The 18604-nt window shown below is 43.7% G+C and overlaps 1 protein-coding gene across 1 annotated transcript; it reads left to right on the top strand.

The window, feature by feature from the left end:
- The first annotated feature begins 1981 nt into the window (after window positions 1-1981).
- Window positions 1982-18006, top strand: PKD2L1 (polycystin 2 like 1, transient receptor potential cation channel). The gene is made up of 15 exons (XM_054382265.1): window positions 1982-2276; window positions 5289-5402; window positions 6664-6791; window positions 7892-8148; window positions 8973-9197; window positions 9533-9761; window positions 10130-10300; window positions 10991-11172; window positions 13050-13170; window positions 13820-13918; window positions 14652-14773; window positions 15110-15227; window positions 15473-15606; window positions 16366-16513; window positions 17794-18006. The coding sequence occupies exons 1-15, from the start codon at window positions 1982-1984 to the stop codon at window positions 18004-18006; spliced, it is 2556 nt and encodes an 851-aa protein (XP_054238240.1).
- Window positions 18007-18604: the final 598 nt, after the last annotated feature.

Raw genomic sequence — 18604 nt, 5'->3', positions numbered from 1 at the left:
GCAAGAATCCTCCTCCCCGTTTGAGACAGCTGAAGTCTGTCTGTCCCCAGCAGGCCCAGTACTGCATAAATGTTCCCATGATCAGAGAAACCAAGATTCTGCTTGTGGCACCAGCCCCTGAGCCACAATAGCTGCGTTTCCCTATTCCTTTCAATGTCCAGTGCAGTCTTCCCCACCACTGAAGGTATTGAAGAAAACACTACCTGTGCTCTTGATCCTTCAACCAATCACCCCAGTGTCTTTGAGTCTTTTTAAATTGCTTTTGCACTGCTCTACTCAATCTCATTGCTTCCAACTTGTATGACCAGTAATGGGCCCTACCAGACTATCAAGTTTCCTAGTAACATCTCTGACGTGGACCCCAGGGAGGCAGCAGACTTCCCTATGGGATGGATCAGGTCAGTGTATGGGGCCCTCTGTTCCCCTCAGAAGGGAATCACCTACAGCAATTACTCTCCTTTTTTTTTTTTTTTTCCTTAACAAAGTAGTTCTAATGCATGGGGCTGGCTGAGTCACCCCCGGTAGCCCCCTGGACGGACCTTCATCTACTTATTCTGTAGCCTCACCTGTTGTGTAAGGGCAACTAGGAAGGTGCAGGAGGCTGGGAGGTGATCTGCCTGCCTCCTTGAGAAGGGACCTATTTCCACTACCCCCTATCTTTTAGGTTTCCTTCTATTGTCTGGTGGCAGGAGGGGATGCTATGCTTCTTGATAAACCTCTGTCTGCTGCCTTTGCCTCAGGGTGTGGCTCCATCAGTGTATTTCTCACACATTCCCTGATATTCAGCCTTCCTATTTTCCCTTCCAGCTCTGCCGGCTACACGCCTCAGCAGGTCACTGATCTGCTCACACGACATGCAGGCACCCTCTCTGTTGCCCTCCGGTACCATCCTAGACTCAGACACTCCCTGCAACCGGACACTTCGATAGCTACATGTTTGTGGGGGAACTCCGTTTGGCAACAACTTTTACCCATGGGGTCACCATGCTGGGTCTTCTGGGAAGGGAACAGCTACAATCGGCTGAGCTTTTTGCTCGGCGGGCAGCGACGGGTCGCTATGCTCCCTGAGGCTTCTTGTCGGTTGTGGTGGTTTCCACGTCGTTTAGCTGTGCCGCCGGGGGTGCTCGCTTCGGCCGCAGCTGCCAGCCCGTAGCACAGGCGTGCCGCTTTCCCACTTTCAAAGAGCCCTCAAAGGAGCTCCTTCTTGGCCCGTTTCGCCGCCATTCCCTCTCCCAGTCCGAACTTAACTGGAGCTGGTCTCCTCGGCGAGAACAGCAAAGAGGATGCTGTGGAAACGCTGCCCAAGGGTCACGTTTTCGGCCAAAGCTCAGCTTCCAGCTTCCTCCCGCAGCGTTCTCAGGACAGCTGCCCGGCTCTGCGCTGCTGCCGCTCACAGAAAGCGTTGCTGCCCTTCGCGGCGCTTCAAGGGTCATTCAATTCAGGACTTCCCTGGCACCCGGAGCAAAGGCTCCCCGTCCGGTCCCTCTTCCTAAAGGCGCTTGCACAGAGTCCCACCACAGCTTCCAGCCCTCCCTGCGTCCCGCCCAAGCTTCACCTGTAGTTACTCCAGGCTGCAACGACCCCGAGGGATCCCATTAAATCCTGTCTGTCTCCTCCCCTTCCCATGCAATTCAGGGTCTCCCTCCCCTTCCCAGGACGGCACCTTAGGTTTGTTATCTCCGTTGGGAGGGAGAGAAGGATGTGTTGGTGTTTCCAGGAGTGCTGGGATAATAGAGCTAGCGGTGGTTCCTAACAACGGCAGTGCCATCCACCCCTTTGGTAGGTGTTACCAGCTGAGCTGGTATAAAAGAGACAGAGGATGTGTGCGAGCTGTGGGGAGCTGTTGGTGGGCCCTCTCCTGGTTGTTGACGCAAACAAGCTCTTTAGCACTGATTGAGTCTCTTCTAGTTTACAACTCCAGCCTGAACACGCCATCTTCATGATTCCAGTTTAAAAGTACTTTTGCTGGCAGTGATTAGCCATGAGCTCGTCTCACCTAAACCACAGAGCTGAGAGCCACTTTATAGCCTCAGAGGAGCATGAACTGGAGGCAGTGGGGAAGAAAGCTTGGGATAATCCCATGTATAACGGCTCTCCCTCAACTTCCTTGAAGATTCGAGCTATCTACAACCCCAAGTCCATCCTGGAGAATCCCTATGAGAACTTCGAAGGTGTGGGGGATCCACTGCCCTATCAGGAAAAGAAGAGCAAACATGTGGACAGGAAGATGAGTCCTTTCCTCAGGTGCTGCTTCTGCATCTTTAGAGGCATCCGAGGTAAAGCTCTGATATCTTACTAGAAAGGATTTACTAGCCCTTGGGAAGAGTGATGGTATAAGGAACATGTGAGGATGACGATGCAGAAGGTAGAAACCCAGTGGTGTCTGTGTAGCCCATGAACTTGCTCAACACAGACTAGCATTACTCTGAAGGTCATCTTTGGCTGACCTGGAAGAAGCATCCTCATTCCATGTGCCTAGCTGTAGCTCTAGGGTCTGTTGTCTCACCTTTACTACAAGGCAGGAGGTACAGACAAAGGGATGTGTTGAGGGTCACACAGTGAAGAACTTTGGACAGAGCTTAAATGTCCTGAATCCATAGGAACCATCACTCTAGTGATTAGCTTATTCGGTCTCTGTGTGTGTTTTCTAGACAGAGTGGTACTGGCCCCTGTTACAATAACTTCAGAACTGATACAAATATCCATCAGAGCTGTACCCTCTAACAGTACATGTGAGTGACTGACAGCATAGCCTGGTCCTGAACTTCATAGTCCCTCCGTGGTCAATTCTTTCTTATTTGGCATTGTAGTTACAGTCTAATGTTACAAATTCATATGCATGCCAGAGCTGAGGCATTAGAGGTTTCTTCTGGCCAAAGAGCCATGCTGGGTGGGCTTGATGGATAATTACAGATTGCTTGGAGGCAGTGTATCCTTTACCTGTTTCATTCTGATATCCTTCCTTCTAGGCATTGAGACTTAAAAAGAAAAAACAAATCCATACGTTGATACCAAAATTCCATTTATGAGAGACCAGGGTTGAAACTAGAGCATGCAAATGAAAACAGCTGTCAGGATGCTGCAGCATTTCTTCCTTCTATGACTGTTACAGCAATATGTCCTGCCAGCAAGGTTGGCAAATAGGGTGGTTATAGGACAGACCAGAGCTGGAAAGATGAGATCCAAAGGCCAGTGCAAACAAAAGAAAAGCCTCTATCAGCTTCACAGAGAGGTGGGCTTTTTTCTTAAAGAATTTTTATCCTTCTTTTGCATCTTTACTAGGTGCTTCTCCAAACATTGCTGATTCTCCCTCTTCCCTTCCATTTAATTACCCTAGTGGCTTACATGGAAAGTGGAGGTAGTAAAGATAAGCCACTTAGCCAAGCAGAGGTGTTGGTTGGTTGGTTGGTTTGGGTTTTTTTTGTGCTTGAAAAACATTTCTTAGGATTCTCTGTCTATAGCTCTTTGAGGGTATTGGTCACAGATGGTTGATTTAGTTCTTTTCCTGTCCTCGTTGGCTGGGCTGGAGTACCAGTGAGTAGCTGCTCCTTCTCATGCCATTGCCCAGGTCTGTTCCTCTCTAAACTATGTCCAAACAACTGTGTGTCTTCTGGTCCCTGCCTGCCTCCTGCCACCTCAGCTGTTTCATGATCAGCCAGTCTGAAAGGATGCTAGACCAACCTCATGGTTTTCCAGTCATAATTTTGGGCAAGTCTCTGAACTAAGTTTTCAAGGATAGTTGAATGTCCCTGAATTTAGGTGTTCCTGAATATAGTTCTGCTTTCAAAGCAAAGAAAGTCTGTGTGCCCAGCATGTGGATAGTAGGGGTTCCCTTTCTTATGGAAAAACAAATAAACCTGCTAAAAGATTGTGCTGTAGTCAAGTGCAGAGATGAAAGGGATCATTTAAAATGGACCTGAATGGATGGGTGAGTTGTTTCCCCTTGTTTTTCTCTGTTGTGGACATTGCTGTAGACCACATGATATTCTCTCCTGCACGTGAGTGCAGGATCTGCTCCAGGCTCTCATTTCTGTGGCTGGTATAGCATGTCCACAACTAGTTGCTGGTTTGTCTGTCCAGGAGTCAGGGTGGATGTTGCAACAATTGCTATGGGAGCTGATAGTGCAAAAAGCTCTCTATTCTGTTGAGATGCCAAAGAGCTATTGAAAGGACAGGATTAAATGTGCACAGATCACTATATTGCTTTTGCTTGCTCAAAAAGAAAAAGAAAAAGTGATTTGTCCTTTGCCAGAGATGACTTCAAATGTGTGGCCTTTGATCAGCTTTGATCCTGGCTTGAACAAAGATGATTGTTGCATACTACTGGGGACAGGCATCAGGGCTGAGATCTGTAGGAGCTGCAGCAAGAAGCAAGACTATGGGCATTATTGACATGTCTTCCATCACTAGGCTTTCAAGTGGAAGTTTTTATGCCTTTCAACTTCAGGAGCATTTCAGAAATCAGAACAGAAAGCCATTACACAAAGAACAAATGCACTAATGGTATCAAGTGGTTCATCAAACCCAAAATATCAAGGCTCTTCTTAAAGGAAGTGTTTTTCTTTTTGATCAGCCCTGGTGATGTTTAATGAGTTGCTTGCACTGTGTGAAGAAATTGTATCACTAGCTGGTGCAATTGGCATAACTGTATTGAAGTCAGCAAAGCTCCATTGATAGACATCTTGAAGATTATCTGGCTCTAAATTTTATGCTGAAAATATGGGTTTGTGTTATTTTATTGAGTCTTATGACCTACAAGAAATTTGCAAGATTTTTTAGGTAAGCAGAGATGAATATTTTGGGGCCCGATGGTTCAATATGCATTAAAAAAAAGTGTTGTAAAGCTAACATCAGATGCAGTTCAGCTATGGAAGTCCTATCAGAAGGTGAGCTGTTGGCGCTTGAATGACTGATACTAAATTTTATGGTTTCAGAAGTGATGAACACTGAATTTCTTCAAAGAATAAGATAAATAATATGAAAGACCAATCTATAATGAATTAAAACTGAAAATGAGAATGATTTAGCAAAACAAGAAAAACAACATATTTCCTTTTTGATTATCCCTAAATCTTGTGTTCATGCTGGAATGGTTCTTTTTAGGGTTATTTAACGCATTTTTGCCACTCTTAGTCAAGGTTTGAAATGAAAACTGATTTTGTCCTGAGAAGTGACAGAAATCCAGCCCCCCAAACAGTATTTTTTGGGAACAGCATTTTGTGATAGGCCTCACCTGGCCTTTGAGAATGGCCATCAAAACTCTCCAATTTCTTCTTTACACCCAACAGGTCTGTGGGGCACTACACTGACTGAGAATACAGCTGAAAACAGAGAGCTTTATGTGAAGACCACACTGCGAGAGCTGCTAGTCTATGTTGTGTTTTTGGTGGACATCTGTCTACGTAAGTAGCTGTCATATCTCATAGGTGTCAGTTCTGTGTGCAGCATGAGGGGGATAATGTGAGGTTTATTGTTAGACCTCCTCTCTCTGTAGGTGTTACATTCATTGCATGTACATTCACTGCAGCAGGCAGGTGTGCTATTAACTTATCAAATAGCTGCTGCACACAAAAGTAAAGTAACTGGTTATTGCTCTAGACCTAACTGATATTGAGTAGGTCTATGCAGTATTTTCTGAACCACATTATCAGTTCAAGCCACAGACTTGGGAGAACCTGCCCAGGGTGTTAGTTTCACGACAAATGTTTAAGACTTGCTGAACAACTCTAGAAACTTCCTGGGATCAAAGGCACTGGGTTCAGTGAGATCCTCTTCTCTGAGGCTGGAGGGCTGGTTGAGGTAATAAGCAGATGACGGCTCACTATTGTTCTTTGGTGGATTTAATGTGTCCCTGTACTGAATGCTGATGGACTTTTTGTGGGTAGAACAACGGCTGGTATTTGTTTTGGGGAGTTCATTCATTATCACAAATGAGCACCTGTGGTACAGGACAGTGGAGAGGATTATATTTCATGCACCCTGTGGCAGGAGAGAAAGACAGACAATACCAACCTGTTACTATCACACCGGCCCAGGGAGACAGTGCTTCAGTTGCTTTTCCCAAAGAACAAGACACAGATGTATGAGTGGTCACACACTGACTCATCTAGAAAGGGGGGTTGGGGAATGGGGTAATGTCCTTGAATGTCAGCTGCTTTATTTTCATGGTGCCCTTTCAAGAGCAGGAAATCTTCTTAGTGATCAGCAGGATGGATGTTACTCTGTAGGAAGGAGCACTGGAGAACTGAAACAGGTTCGTGGAAGTTAGAGCATAGTGGTCTCTATGCCTTCATGGCTTCACATCAGATTTTCAAAATACAGGTCATGAACTTCTTTCTGAGAAAGAAAATTTCCCTCAGAAACTTTGCCTGAGGACAAAAGTTGTTACTCAGTGTTACCCAGTTGCATCATTCAGTCTTCTGGTCTTCTCTGGCTTCTGAACTTTATAGTCTATCTGTTGGACAGTTTAAGTTCTGGAAGGTACAACAGACATGTTTGTAAATTCCTAAGAAAGCAGAAAGTAATATAATTCAGAGTTCCCAAGGTTTCTTCTCTTGTGCCTTGCTCAGCTTACTTGTGACTGTATAAGCTACACAAGAAGTGAATGTATAAGACTCTAATACTCACATTAAGGGATAACTTTTCTCTTGTCTCTTCTTTTAGTGACATATGGAATGACAAGTTCCAGTGCCTATTACTACACCAAAGTGATGTCTGAGCTCTTCTTACAGACCTCATCAGACAGCCGTGTCTCCTTCCAGTCTATTGGCAGCATGGCTGACTTCTGGGTGGTGAGTACAAAACTGACTCAGCACAGAGAGCCCCAAAAACCTCAGCTAGAATGGAGTATTCATTTGCCTCTGAACATGCTACAAGTGATTTCAGCAAGGCATTTTCTTGCCACAAGCTTTTGTCAACCTCCAACTATAGTTACAATATAATTTGCATGCAAAATATACAGTGATTTATAAAATAATTTATCCCTCTGTGAGCACTGTGGCCAGAATACTGGCTTAGCTGTTATGTGTGTCCAGGGCAGTCCATTCCCCAGTAACTTACCAGCTAAACAGGCAGGACATAACAAAAATAAATTGCTGTGATATTATGCTCATTACATAGAATAAGGGAGTGCTGGCCTGGAGAGGTTAAGTGATTTACTCCAGGTTTCCTTGTGGTAGAAATGGCTTTGAATTTTACAGTCCAGTGTCTTCCTTCTGGTGTCTTAGTAACACATCCATGTCCATTTTCATGGGCGGTTGTGGGCATTGCCTTTAGTTCATGCCTGGGCTGGTCTGATCTTTAAATTTATTTTTATGAAGAAGACGGATTTTATCAAATAAAGAGGGAAAAGGTGTCTAAGGTCTAACATATTTCCATCAAAGAACTGAACAGTGAATGCTGTTGAGATATTGCAACCACTTATCTCTGACCATCAGCCAGAAATTGTTTGTCTGTTAGTTTCGTCTTTCTGTCATACTAAAGCACAGCAAACTGTGGCACTATTGGTTTTCCCCCCACTGTTTCCAAGGCACTGGCTAATACGCTTTTCATAATTTACACTTCATGCCAAAGCAATTCCTTAAGACTTGTGCTGATTGAAGTGAAATGGACAAAGAAACTTGTAGACCTCTTGTCCCTTCATTAATCCAAGGTGCAGCAGCTGTTATTACAGGCATGTGAGGAGCCAACAACAACCCTGCTGCCCAGCATTCCTCTTCAACCACCAGTCCTGGTCTTGCCCCTCCTTAGCATACATCCAACACAAGCTTCTGCTTTTCATCTTGAGGAGTAGAGAGGGATGAATTAGATATTACTATCTTAAGCCCAGGCTAAGAAAATTTATCTTCTGTGTGGTCTATGAAGATATTGTTCTCCTTTCCCTCTCTTGCAGTATGCACAGGGCCCCCTTCTGGATAATCTTTACTGGACAAAATGGTACAACAATGAGTCCCTAGCAGCACATGGCACCCAATCGTACATCTACTACGAGAACCTGCTGCTGGGTGTCCCACGCATGCGGCAGCTGAAGGTGAAGAACAATTCTTGTGTGGTCCATGATGACTTCAAGGAGGAAATCTCAGGCTGCTACGATGTATACTCAGAAGACAAGGAGGAAAGAGTCTCCTTTGGGCTCATCAATGGAACAGCGTAAGTACATCCTTGGCTGTTCAGGATTAGAAAATCCAAACTAGTCTCTTCTAGTTAAAATAACATCTGCTGAGCCACAGGATGCTGGGATTGAGTTTCTCACCTAAGGCTGGAATTCCCCTTGTAGTCACAGGTAACAAATAATTTTTGCCTATCAGTAAGGCCAAGTGTCTGAGGAAAAACACAACATAATGAGTGGCAGAGTGGGACCTGTTGTGAAAGTCATGAAAAATCCAGTGGAGAATTAGGCAGACGTTGTTAGCTGTTTTTAAGAGGGTGAGTATAAATAGAGACCTTTGGCACCAGATCTATCAAATGCATGATGCTATTTGCTTCCCTCCTGGGTTTCAGGAGCCAGAGAGAAAAGAGTGCAGCTCTTTAATCTTGAAAACTTTTTTCTCTATAATAATGTGAAGTAGCTGCAGTTTAGTAACTCTGCTTGCTGGACGAGTCTTGGCCTGTGAAGGAGAAGCTATTGTTCATAAGGAGTACAAATGTGCTCTAAGCAGAGGCTTGTGTGCACTGCGGTAGAAAGCAATATAGCAGATTTTGGGAAACAAGACTGTGGCACAGCCAATGAACCTACAGAATTTTCTCTCCATAGTATCTTAAGTTACGTTGTGTTACTGCCAGGAAGTACTAGATCAGAAATCTAACAATAATGAAGATATGATATAGGCTTAGATCTGGAATGGGAGTTAAGTGCCAGCTCTTTAATTAGAAGCTGCTCTGTCCTTTAAAGCTGTAACCTAATTTCTTCCAGCTACAAGTTCATATTCATATCTCAGGTGGTGATGCCTTTGCTTACAGCTTGTCTATTGCAGGTGGAGGTACCATTCTGAGGAGGAGCTGAGTGGCTCGTCTCACTGGGGAAGACTAACTAGTTACAGTGGGGGAGGATACTACATAGACCTGAAGTTGACCAGAGAAGAGAGTGCTGAAGCCTTGCAAGTCTTGAAGGAGAAGTTGTGGCTGGATCGGGGGACACGAGTCGTCTTCATTGATTTCTCTGTGTATAATGCAAACATCAATCTGTTCTGTGTTCTGAGGTAAGCAGAGCCTCACTGAAAATTCTTCTGCCTCTTGCTTCTTAACACCACAGTTTCTTAAAATGCAAAAATTTTAACATGGTCTGCCAAGGGGATAGGACTGAGTGGTTTCAGTAGATACTGTGTGGATTATTAAAAAACCTTGGTCTTCCTGATATAATTAGCTACACTTCTCTTCACTTTTTATCCTGCGGCAGACATACGGCTGCATAAATGCATGCACAGCTCTTCCACTCATGGTTTGGTGGATAGTTCATGCTCAGATTTGGTGCCTCTCAAAATTATCTGAGAGCCTCCATCCTCCTAATTACCAGAGTTTTCTTGTTCCCTTCAAGGTTAGTGGTTGAGTTTCCAGCCACTGGTGGTGCCATTCCCTCCTGGCAAATTCGGACAGTGAAGCTTATAAGATATGTCAGCGCATGGGACTTCTTCATTGTTGCCTGTGAGATTATCTTCTGTGTCTTCATCTTCTACTATGTGGTAGAGGAGATTTTGGAGCTGCGTATCCACAGGCTTCAGTACTTCACTAGTATCTGGAATATCCTGGATGTGGTTGTCATTCTGGTGAGGATCCTTGCACGCTGTTTTGGGGGGAGGGAGGGCAGTGGCAAAGAGATAAAAGACCCAAAATGAAGGAATGGGGAAACTGGTCTAGATAAAACACGAGCTGATGCGTGTTTTGCTCTACTAGCAAAATGAACTTGCAGAGTAAATGGATGCATTCTCTTCTACCAGATGTTTAGAAGATTATTTCCTTAGAGATGCCTGAGAGACCATGAAGTCAGGGCATGATTCAGAACATTAAGACTTTTCTTAACAAGTCTGCAACCAGTAGACTGCAGTTGTGAAGTGTGATACAAAGAAAATCTGCAACACTAGTTCCTGTGGAAAGCATAAGTAGAGTGGTCACTGCAGACTCTTCCTCTCTGCAGCTCTCCATAATCGCCATTGGGTTTCACATCTTTCGCACCATTGAGGTGAACAGACTGCTGGGGGAGCTGCTGAAGCATCCTGATACCTACGCGGACTTTGAGTTTCTAGCATTCTGGCAGACGCAGTACAACAATATGAATGCAGTCAACTTATTTTTTGCCTGGATCAAGGTATTGTATGGGGTCTGGCTAGTGCCAGGCCTCCAGTCTCAGATCTCATCCCCTTGATAGCCTAGGAGGTGACTCTTCTATCCCTCTATCTGAGTGAGCGTGACAGCTATATAAAAGAGGATTTTCCTCAAAGCTACAAGCTTTGTTTTGCAGTAAATCCAGACAGCTTTTCACCCTGCATTCTGAGGCAAATTATTTGGAGACAGCAGACATGGAGATGAGCTCAGATGTTGTGTAGAAGTTGTTTTAGAAAACGCTGAATAAAATGTAAATGTATGCATCCTCTACTGTTTAATATTTTGAAGGATAATCTGGCAAACAATGTTTTCTTTTCATGATGACTCATCTCTTGGTGGGATCTTTGCATTTCAGCCAAAGAATCTTGGTATGGTGGAAAGGCACACTGTACTTGGGGTTCCTCATTAGCCTCAAGACATTTGTCCTTATAGCAGTCCCTTTATATTTTCCTTTGACACAGGGAACCAAGTCATATGTTTATGGTCCCACAGGAAGACAGTGGCACACCTGGGGCAAATCTCCTGAATACTAAGTCACCATTCCCCTAGCCTGGCTGTCTTCTCAGTGCTTTGGTACTACAGTGAACCTCTTGTCTTAGTAAGCATGTGCATATATGAGACTGACCCAGCTGATGGTTTGGCCTAATTTTGTCCCTGTTTGTTCTTCTTGCAGATATTCAAGTATATCAGCTTTAACAAAACAATGACCCAGCTTTCCTCCACACTGGCACGTTGTGCCAAGGACATCCTGGGCTTTGCCATTATGTTCTTCATTGTCTTCTTTGCCTATGCCCAGCTGGGTTACCTTCTTTTTGGGACACAAGTGGAAAACTTCAGTACCTTTGTTAAATGCATGTAAGTGTATAAGCCAGAACCATGTTTCCATTATTTTATCAAAATAATTATAATTGTTGCCAACCTCTGCACGATTGCAAATCTCAATGTCAATCAGACACTTCTTGTATCTCATTTGTAATAAAGCCACAATGGTTCACAAGTTACTCACTGTCCTCCAGTTGCAACACCTTCATGAACAAAAGAGCGTGGTGAGAAAATTGAGGGTTACAGAGAGGTTTCTGTTTGTCTGGTGTTTATCAGTAGGGACGCAAGTAGCTGATCCTACTAGATTTCGAGACTCTTTGCAGACCTACAATTCAGGGGACATCCCAACCTTTCTGTGGGAGTGTTTAGTTAGAAGTTTCAGTTTGTTGAAGCCTAAACAGCTTTTCCATTGATGTGGACTTGAGTACACTAAGGGTACTCAACATGAAGAGTGGTTTAACTTCTTTCTGCAGAAAAGCATCACAGCTCATCTGATAATCTAGTTTCTGTTCTGCAGGACTATTTGTCACCTTCTCACCTGCTGTGGGTCTGTAAAGGTAGTAGAATGACACTGACTGTGACAGACTTTGGCAGATTTGTGGGTTTTATACACCAGCAGGTAGCTTTAGGCCTTGTTAGGTTAAACTTCTTTGTAATTATGGTGACGAGAAATAAATAGCTTAAACCCTGCTGATTTGGGTTTGTTTTGGTTTGTTTTTAATAAGGAAGAGCCCCAGATAGAATCTCTGCAATGTTGAAATTCTCGCTGCCAAATACAACTTTTGATCACATTATCTCAGTGTCTGCACAACAGCTGCATGACATCTTTTTTTTTCTGTTTTTCCTCAGACAGTGCAGTTTAATTCAAACAAAGATTTGGAAGGAATACTCGGGTTTCTTAGTGTTTTCACAGGGAAAAGCAGGAGTCATGTATTTATCTTATAGTTTTAAGTACCAAAATGAAAAAGTCAGAAAATTCATTTTGATATTATTTAAAAAATATAACTGATTTTGATAAGATAGCATCTCTTCTTCATATCTGAAAATTGGTAGTCATATAATACTCTAATTTCCATACAAATTCAGCATGAAGTTTTCTAAAATATGCTCTATAATAGCTCTGAATAAGATTAAGTAGACATTTTCAAAACAAAAGATGTAAAAATATATTTTTTACTGTAAAGAGGCAATTCAACCTCACTGAATTGGGACAATTTAAACCAAAGAAGAGGCAGCAATATCATATCCCTCTTCCTTAGATCTAGAAAATGTTCCCAGCTCCCCACAGAGTCCAAACGCAGACACAGCCTGTCTTTTTATTTCTTTTTTTTAAATTGAAGACTATTTTTTTTTAACAAGGGTCATTTTACTGAATAATTTTCAAACAGGTACCAGAGATAACCTATGAAGATACCTAACATGGGGGATGACCAGTGAACGTATGAGAATGCACAGAAAGGGGTCTTGGGGAAGTGAGTTAAGATATCTAATCTCAGTCAGTCCTTCAGCCCACAAGCCTGCACAGGCAATGTGCAATGTAGTACTTCAGACAAATTTTTGTTGGCCCAAAGCATGTTTTGGTTTCAACAGAAGTTCCAAGCAAAACCAAAACAAAGCCACTCTGACTTTTCCCTTATAAAGGCATACGACCCATTGAAGCCTTCTCTTGCAAGAGAGTTCGTGAGACTGTAGCTAGGAGACTGGACTTGCAGCTAGCTCTTGCTCTAACCAAATCAATTCACTTCATCTCTGAGGTACTACAGATAGATTTAACTGAGTGACTCAAACCCTGCTCTTGCTTGTGCCTGTGACCATTTGGGCTGCTGCCATGCTCAGAGTTCACCTCAGAACTGTCTGAGGACTGATGTGTATGTGCCTATGTGTGACCTTGTGCTCTTTCTCTTCTCCAGCTTCACTCAGTTTCGGATCATTCTTGGTGATTTTGACTACAATTCCATTGACAATGCCAACAGGGTTCTTGGACCCATTTACTTCGTCACCTATGTGTTCTTTGTTTTCTTTGTGCTCCTGGTAAGCAAGGAAGCCCTCCCTGCCCTAGTATTTTCAGCAGTGTTTGAGAGGCTCCTCCTGACATCTCTGAGTTGGACACAGTTTCTGTTATGATAACTTTGCAGTGCAGATAGACCAAAGTGGACAAAGCACATGTCACTGCAATTGAGGATTGGTGATCAGGGTGATTAAGTGCCACACTCATATCCTTTAAGGCAAAGACTAGAACTGACTGGGAATACCACTGATGTGGTAGCTGAATTCAAGGGGGTTGGTTCAGCTGCTCTGTAGTGAAGTAGTGAAGAAAGCAGGGGGGCAGTCTCTGGCTTATTAGGCGATGGATACAGGGGGATTCTCATAATGACCAGGTTAAGCATCAGTGCCAGGAATGCAAGTGTAGCCCTCCTCTTGAAGGAGAGGCTACCAAAGATGGTGGGGATTAAATATACTTTCATCCACTCCTTGAACTGGATGGAGCTCCTTCCCAGTGAGCAATCATTGTGTGGCTGAAGTGGACTTTCACTTCACCCACTTTAATTTGCCCAAGGGATACTCCATGTGGAAAGAGTTACTTGTTTAAATAAGCCCTGCACATCTATTCCTGACTCTTGCTTACTCTGCTGCTGGGGCAAACAGGATGCCTCATGGTTATTCATCTTTCTTCTTCTAGAACATGTTTCTGGCTATCATCAATGACACCTACTCAGAAGTCAAGGAGGAGCTTTCAAGTCAGAAGGATGAGCTTCAGCTCTCAGACATCTTGAAGCAGGTGATGAGTAGTGAAAGTTGTGGTACTTTCCAGCTAAATTCTGAAGCATCTTCTGCAAGTCCTTGACCTGCATGAAATTTACTAGAGAGAAATGGAGGTTGCTGACTCCAGATCCACCTTCTTGGTACATTTTGGAATCACAGTTCCTCTTTGGGAGAAATGAAGCTCCCAGATTTTATGGCAATGGGAAGATGAGAAAGCAGGGTTAGAGGAGTCCTGTTACTTGATATGCTGGTAGCTTTTCTGAGAGACATTTCTTCCCTGGGTACACACTAGACAAAGCTCTTTCAGTCCTTGATAGAGTGCACTTTCATCAATGAAACATTAAGCCCTATTTTGCTAAGTTGAGCGTGTTACAGTGGTGCAAATCTAGTGGGTTACAGCTGGGTTTCCCATGGGCAAATTCCAGAAAAGGTGTCAGAATGTAGCAACTCTTTATGCTATGGGACTAATATTCTTAAATAGGGGACTGATTATCTCAAACAGGGATATTTGGGAGGAGCAAAGCAGAGGGCAAACTTCGTCATGGGGACCCTGGCTACCATGTTGGTGGTGCTTTGAAGGTGTGATCCGTAGAGGTGGGGCTGATTCAGCAGTGTTGTATTTTTGCTTCTGGAAAGCTTAAAACGTCCTTATATTACTTAGCATCTGCACACCCATATTGCATTGTCTGCTCTGCCCTATTTTTCACTGTTCTGCATGATTCTGTGTCCATTTGCACCTTTGGTGACAGAGCTACAACCGGACACTCATGAGGCTGAAGCTGAAGAAGGAGCGGATTTCTGATGTGCAGAAAGCACTGCAGAATGGAGCAAAGGAACTAGACTTTGAAGACTTCAAGAACAGCTTGAAGGAGTAAGTGAGCCAGCCTGAGAGATACCCACTTAACCCTTTCTCCGGGTAATACAGGCAATTTGCATTCTGTGTGAATTGCCTGTAAGCTTACATTTCTAGCAATTAGCTCAGATCTGGGCCATGTAAGACTCAAAAAACAAAACAAAACAAAACAGGTTATCTTTCCTCACATATTTATTCTCCTGTTTTAAACAGGTTTATGTTTCTCTCTCATTTGGGATGTTTAAGTTTGTCACTGGCAGGAGGAAACAATACACTGATTTCAAAAGGGGTGCTCCTGCACTGCTAGAGCCTAACAGCGTAATTCAGAGCTTTGAGCTTTCTATTCTTCTGCAGACTGGGCCATGCAGACCATGAGATCACAGCAGCCTTTTGCAGGTTTGACAAAGATGGCAATCATATCCTTGATGAAGAAGAGCAACAGCAGATGAAGCATGACCTAGAGGCAAAAAAGGTAAAAAAAAAAGTGAAAGGAAAGAAACCCTGTGTTTGACAGAGTTCACTCCAAGTAGCTGCAGGACTCTTTGGATTTGTGGTATAAACTCAAGTCCACGGCCAGCTCTGGCAACTGAAATACAGCTTCAACTCTGCCTGGGTACCAGCTCAGTATATCATTGCCTGTGAAGCTCCATGTTATTCACAGTGAAGCTGACAGACTTAGTATGCAACTTTGCAGGAATTTCCTTATCTGTCTTCTAGGTTGCTCTGAATACAGAGATTGAAAATTTGGGGAAATCCTATGGTGACAACTTGGATGAGAACTTGCCCTCCAGGGAAGCAAGAAATAACCATGCCAGAAAGGACAGCTGGGTCTCCAAAGAAGAGTTCCAAGTGTATGTTTTGTGCTGGCAGTAGTTTAATCCCTCTGCAAAGGAAGGCTCTGATTCGCTGCTTCTTTCCCTGGAGCAACTGTTTACACTGTTGCTGAGCAGTTTCAGTAACATCTTGGCCATTTTTATCCTGCACACATGTAAATGACCACATCAGGAGAGAACTGGGACAGTAATTTGCTTGTTCCTCTGAAAGATTATGTTAACAAATTTGGGGGTTTACCTCTTCAATAATCGCTAGAGCTGTCAGCTGGGCAATAGGCAATATGCTGTCATGTTTCAGCTCAGAAAGTAGCCTGGATAAGTGGGCCAGGGGAATTTGATACCTTTCCTGATGGTCCTGTGTGAATAAATATTCTTGACTTATGGCCTAGTTGGCCTTTGTCCTCCAGGCCTGACAGCAAGACTTGGCTCTTTCTTCCACAAGAAGAGCATGGGATAAATACAGCACAGAGAATCAGGAGATCCTGATTCTGCTGCTGAGAAACACTGAGCAACCCACGTAGTGCCGTATAAAATGAGAGGCAGGTGCAACAATTATTAATGGGATTATATTGTGGCTGGACTGATCGAGATTCATCTTGAGCAGAAAAACTGATTACAAGTGAAAACATAGTGTGGCAAGGAGTCATGTCTTTAGTAGGTATTAATATCCAATGTGTAGCATTCACTCCTATTTGAGATCTGGTCCATTGTCTGCTGCAAATCCTATTGCTTACCACAAGAACAAGCTTGCAAATACTCTCAATGTCTCCCCCCCAGCACCCTGCAACGTGTGCTGCAGCTGGAACAGTCCATAAATAGCATTGGCTCCAAGATTGATGCAGTGGTGAGCAAGCTAGATGTGCTGGAAAGAAACAATTTGAAGAGGAAAGACCTGATGTGCAAACACCTGGATAGCATTATCAAGGTTGGTAGCCATCCACCACACATGTGAACCAGCTTCAGAAGAGGTGACCAGCCTCGCTGTGTTTAAGAGCCTTTGCTTTTCCAATCCCCCCTTGACATAAGACAAAAGGGTTGAGGAGAGTCAGCATTTTGTATGATCAAGCAAAGTAAGCCTTCTGCTTTCATGTCCCCCAGTTAACCACGGTACCTTGAAACTCATCTTCTAGCTCCTTCAAAGCTAAGCTTATTCCTGTGGGTGCAATTCACTTGTGTTTATTTGCTTTGTACCTATATATTCTCAGATATAATTAAAAAAAAACCACTAAAAATCATAATATCTTTTCCAGCAACAGCAGCTCATGACAGTGCTGTGGATTTTGATCCTAACAACATCTTTCCTCTGGATTATTTACCACACATGAGGTGGAAGATTATTAGCAGCGTGCCTGTAGCATCCCATTGCAGAACTGTGACGTTTGTCAAAGACTGTCTATATCCAGTCAACCAGCAGATTGTGTGTCTTCATCTTTAAAGTCAAAGGCAGTAAGGCATGTGGGAGCCATGCCATTACTGATGTTTTTGTGGCTTTGACATGAGAACAGCCAAACACCACAAAGTGCCCTACCTGAGTCAGAGAGATGCCTCGTTTGCAGAGTAGTCTTGTGATGCTTTCCTATCTGAAAGAGTGTTTTGGGGTGTCTTACTTCTCACGTGAACATGCTTGAAAACTTATTTGAGTGTTTGTTTGCAGATTTGCTTTGCCACAGCATTTCTGTGAACATTCTTGCACAGGGTGAAAAGGGATGAATCTTTCCTCATTTGCCTAATGCTTGAATGTGCATTTCAGCGAACAGTATGTTGTGTCTTTAACAGACAGGCAGGCTTGTACTTGGTCTCTTCTCACAGGTAATTAGTGATAGAATAGGAGGGAACGGCCTCAAGCTGAGACTGGGTAGGTTTAGACTGGACATTAGGAAAAATTTTTTCATGGAAAGAGTGGTCAGGCACTGGAATGTGCTGCCAAGGGAGGTGGTTGAGTCGCCAACCCTGGATGTGTCTAAGGGTCGTTTGGATGTGGTGCTTGGGGATATGGTTTAGGGGTGAACCTTGTAGCACAGGGTTAACAGTTGGACTTGATGGTCCTGAGGGTCTTGTCCAAAGTGAATGTTTCTGTGATTCTGTGATACTAATTTCTGGAAGTGTGTGGGAGAATGCTTCATGCACACCTTGTGTGTCTATGAGAGTGTTAGATTTCTTGGTAGTTTGCTTACGTTGTGGGTTACTTTTTCTTCTTGTTAACAGGAGGAAGAACCCAGCCAGGAAGAGCAGCTCCCTCAGAACCCAGACCAGCTGAGGAAAGAAGAAGCAGAAGGCTGCAGGATGGAACACATACAGGGAAACAACCTGAGTGGCAATTCTTCCCCAAATGGTGTCTATTCCATCTTGCCCAAGTCAAGCATGCCAGGGTCTCGGGTGCCCAAGAACATCCAGCCACAGTGTGATGTGTGCTTCTAGTGAGCAGCTTAGCACTCCCAGTCTGGTTCCCATGGTACTAAAGTCAGTGTTAGTTGTTTCACCACTGTTAAAATAATCCAGGCAGCTGGACACAGACATCACTCTTGCCAGGAACTAGTGATGTGAAAAGTCAAGGATGCTCTTTTCCAGTGTTATGATGTATAATGTCACAGAGCTAGAATTTCTGCCCACATATCTCTGGACTAGGTGGAAATTTGGAACCAGGTGATGTATTATTTTTCTGCCTCTAAACAGGGCAATGCAAAGTCTGTTAATCTATCCGTTTCCAAACAGCAGAGACCCTAGAAGTCTGTGAACACTCACATCCTGGGTGACACACTGCAACTTGGTCCCAACACACACAATTGTCTGCAGGACAAAGATGTGGTTCTCGTGTGAACAAAACAGAATATAATCACTAGTATGAGACAGAAAGGAGAAATTGTTTGTTTCTGCCAGGTTACCAACTGCTTTGTTCTGTTGTAGTTTGTTTCCAGAATGCTTTGTCAACCCTCTCGGTACCTTAGATGCAGATGTTGAGAAAAGATACTAACACCTAACTGTGGACAACTAAAATAAGAGTTGACTCACAGTGTAA

This window comes from Indicator indicator, chromosome 7, assembly GCF_027791375.1.
Source record: "Indicator indicator isolate 239-I01 chromosome 7, UM_Iind_1.1, whole genome shotgun sequence".
Lineage (NCBI taxonomy): Eukaryota > Metazoa > Chordata > Aves > Piciformes > Indicatoridae > Indicator > Indicator indicator.
Note: the sequence above shows the minus strand (reverse complement) of the source record. Positions and strands in the feature narration are given on the sequence as shown.

Bases quoted from the DNA above. Each gene is read 5' to 3' on its own strand.
- PKD2L1 (XM_054382265.1), top strand. From the start codon at position 1,982: ATGAGCTCGTCTCACCTAAACCACAGAGCTGAGAGCCACTTTATAGCC. The intron at 2,277-5,288 runs GTAAAGCTCTGA...TACACCCAACAG, and splicing joins CATCTTTAGAGGCATCCGAG to GTCTGTGGGGCACTACACTG. The intron at 8,149-8,972 runs GTAAGTACATCC...TGTCTATTGCAG, and splicing joins GGGCTCATCAATGGAACAGC to GTGGAGGTACCATTCTGAGG.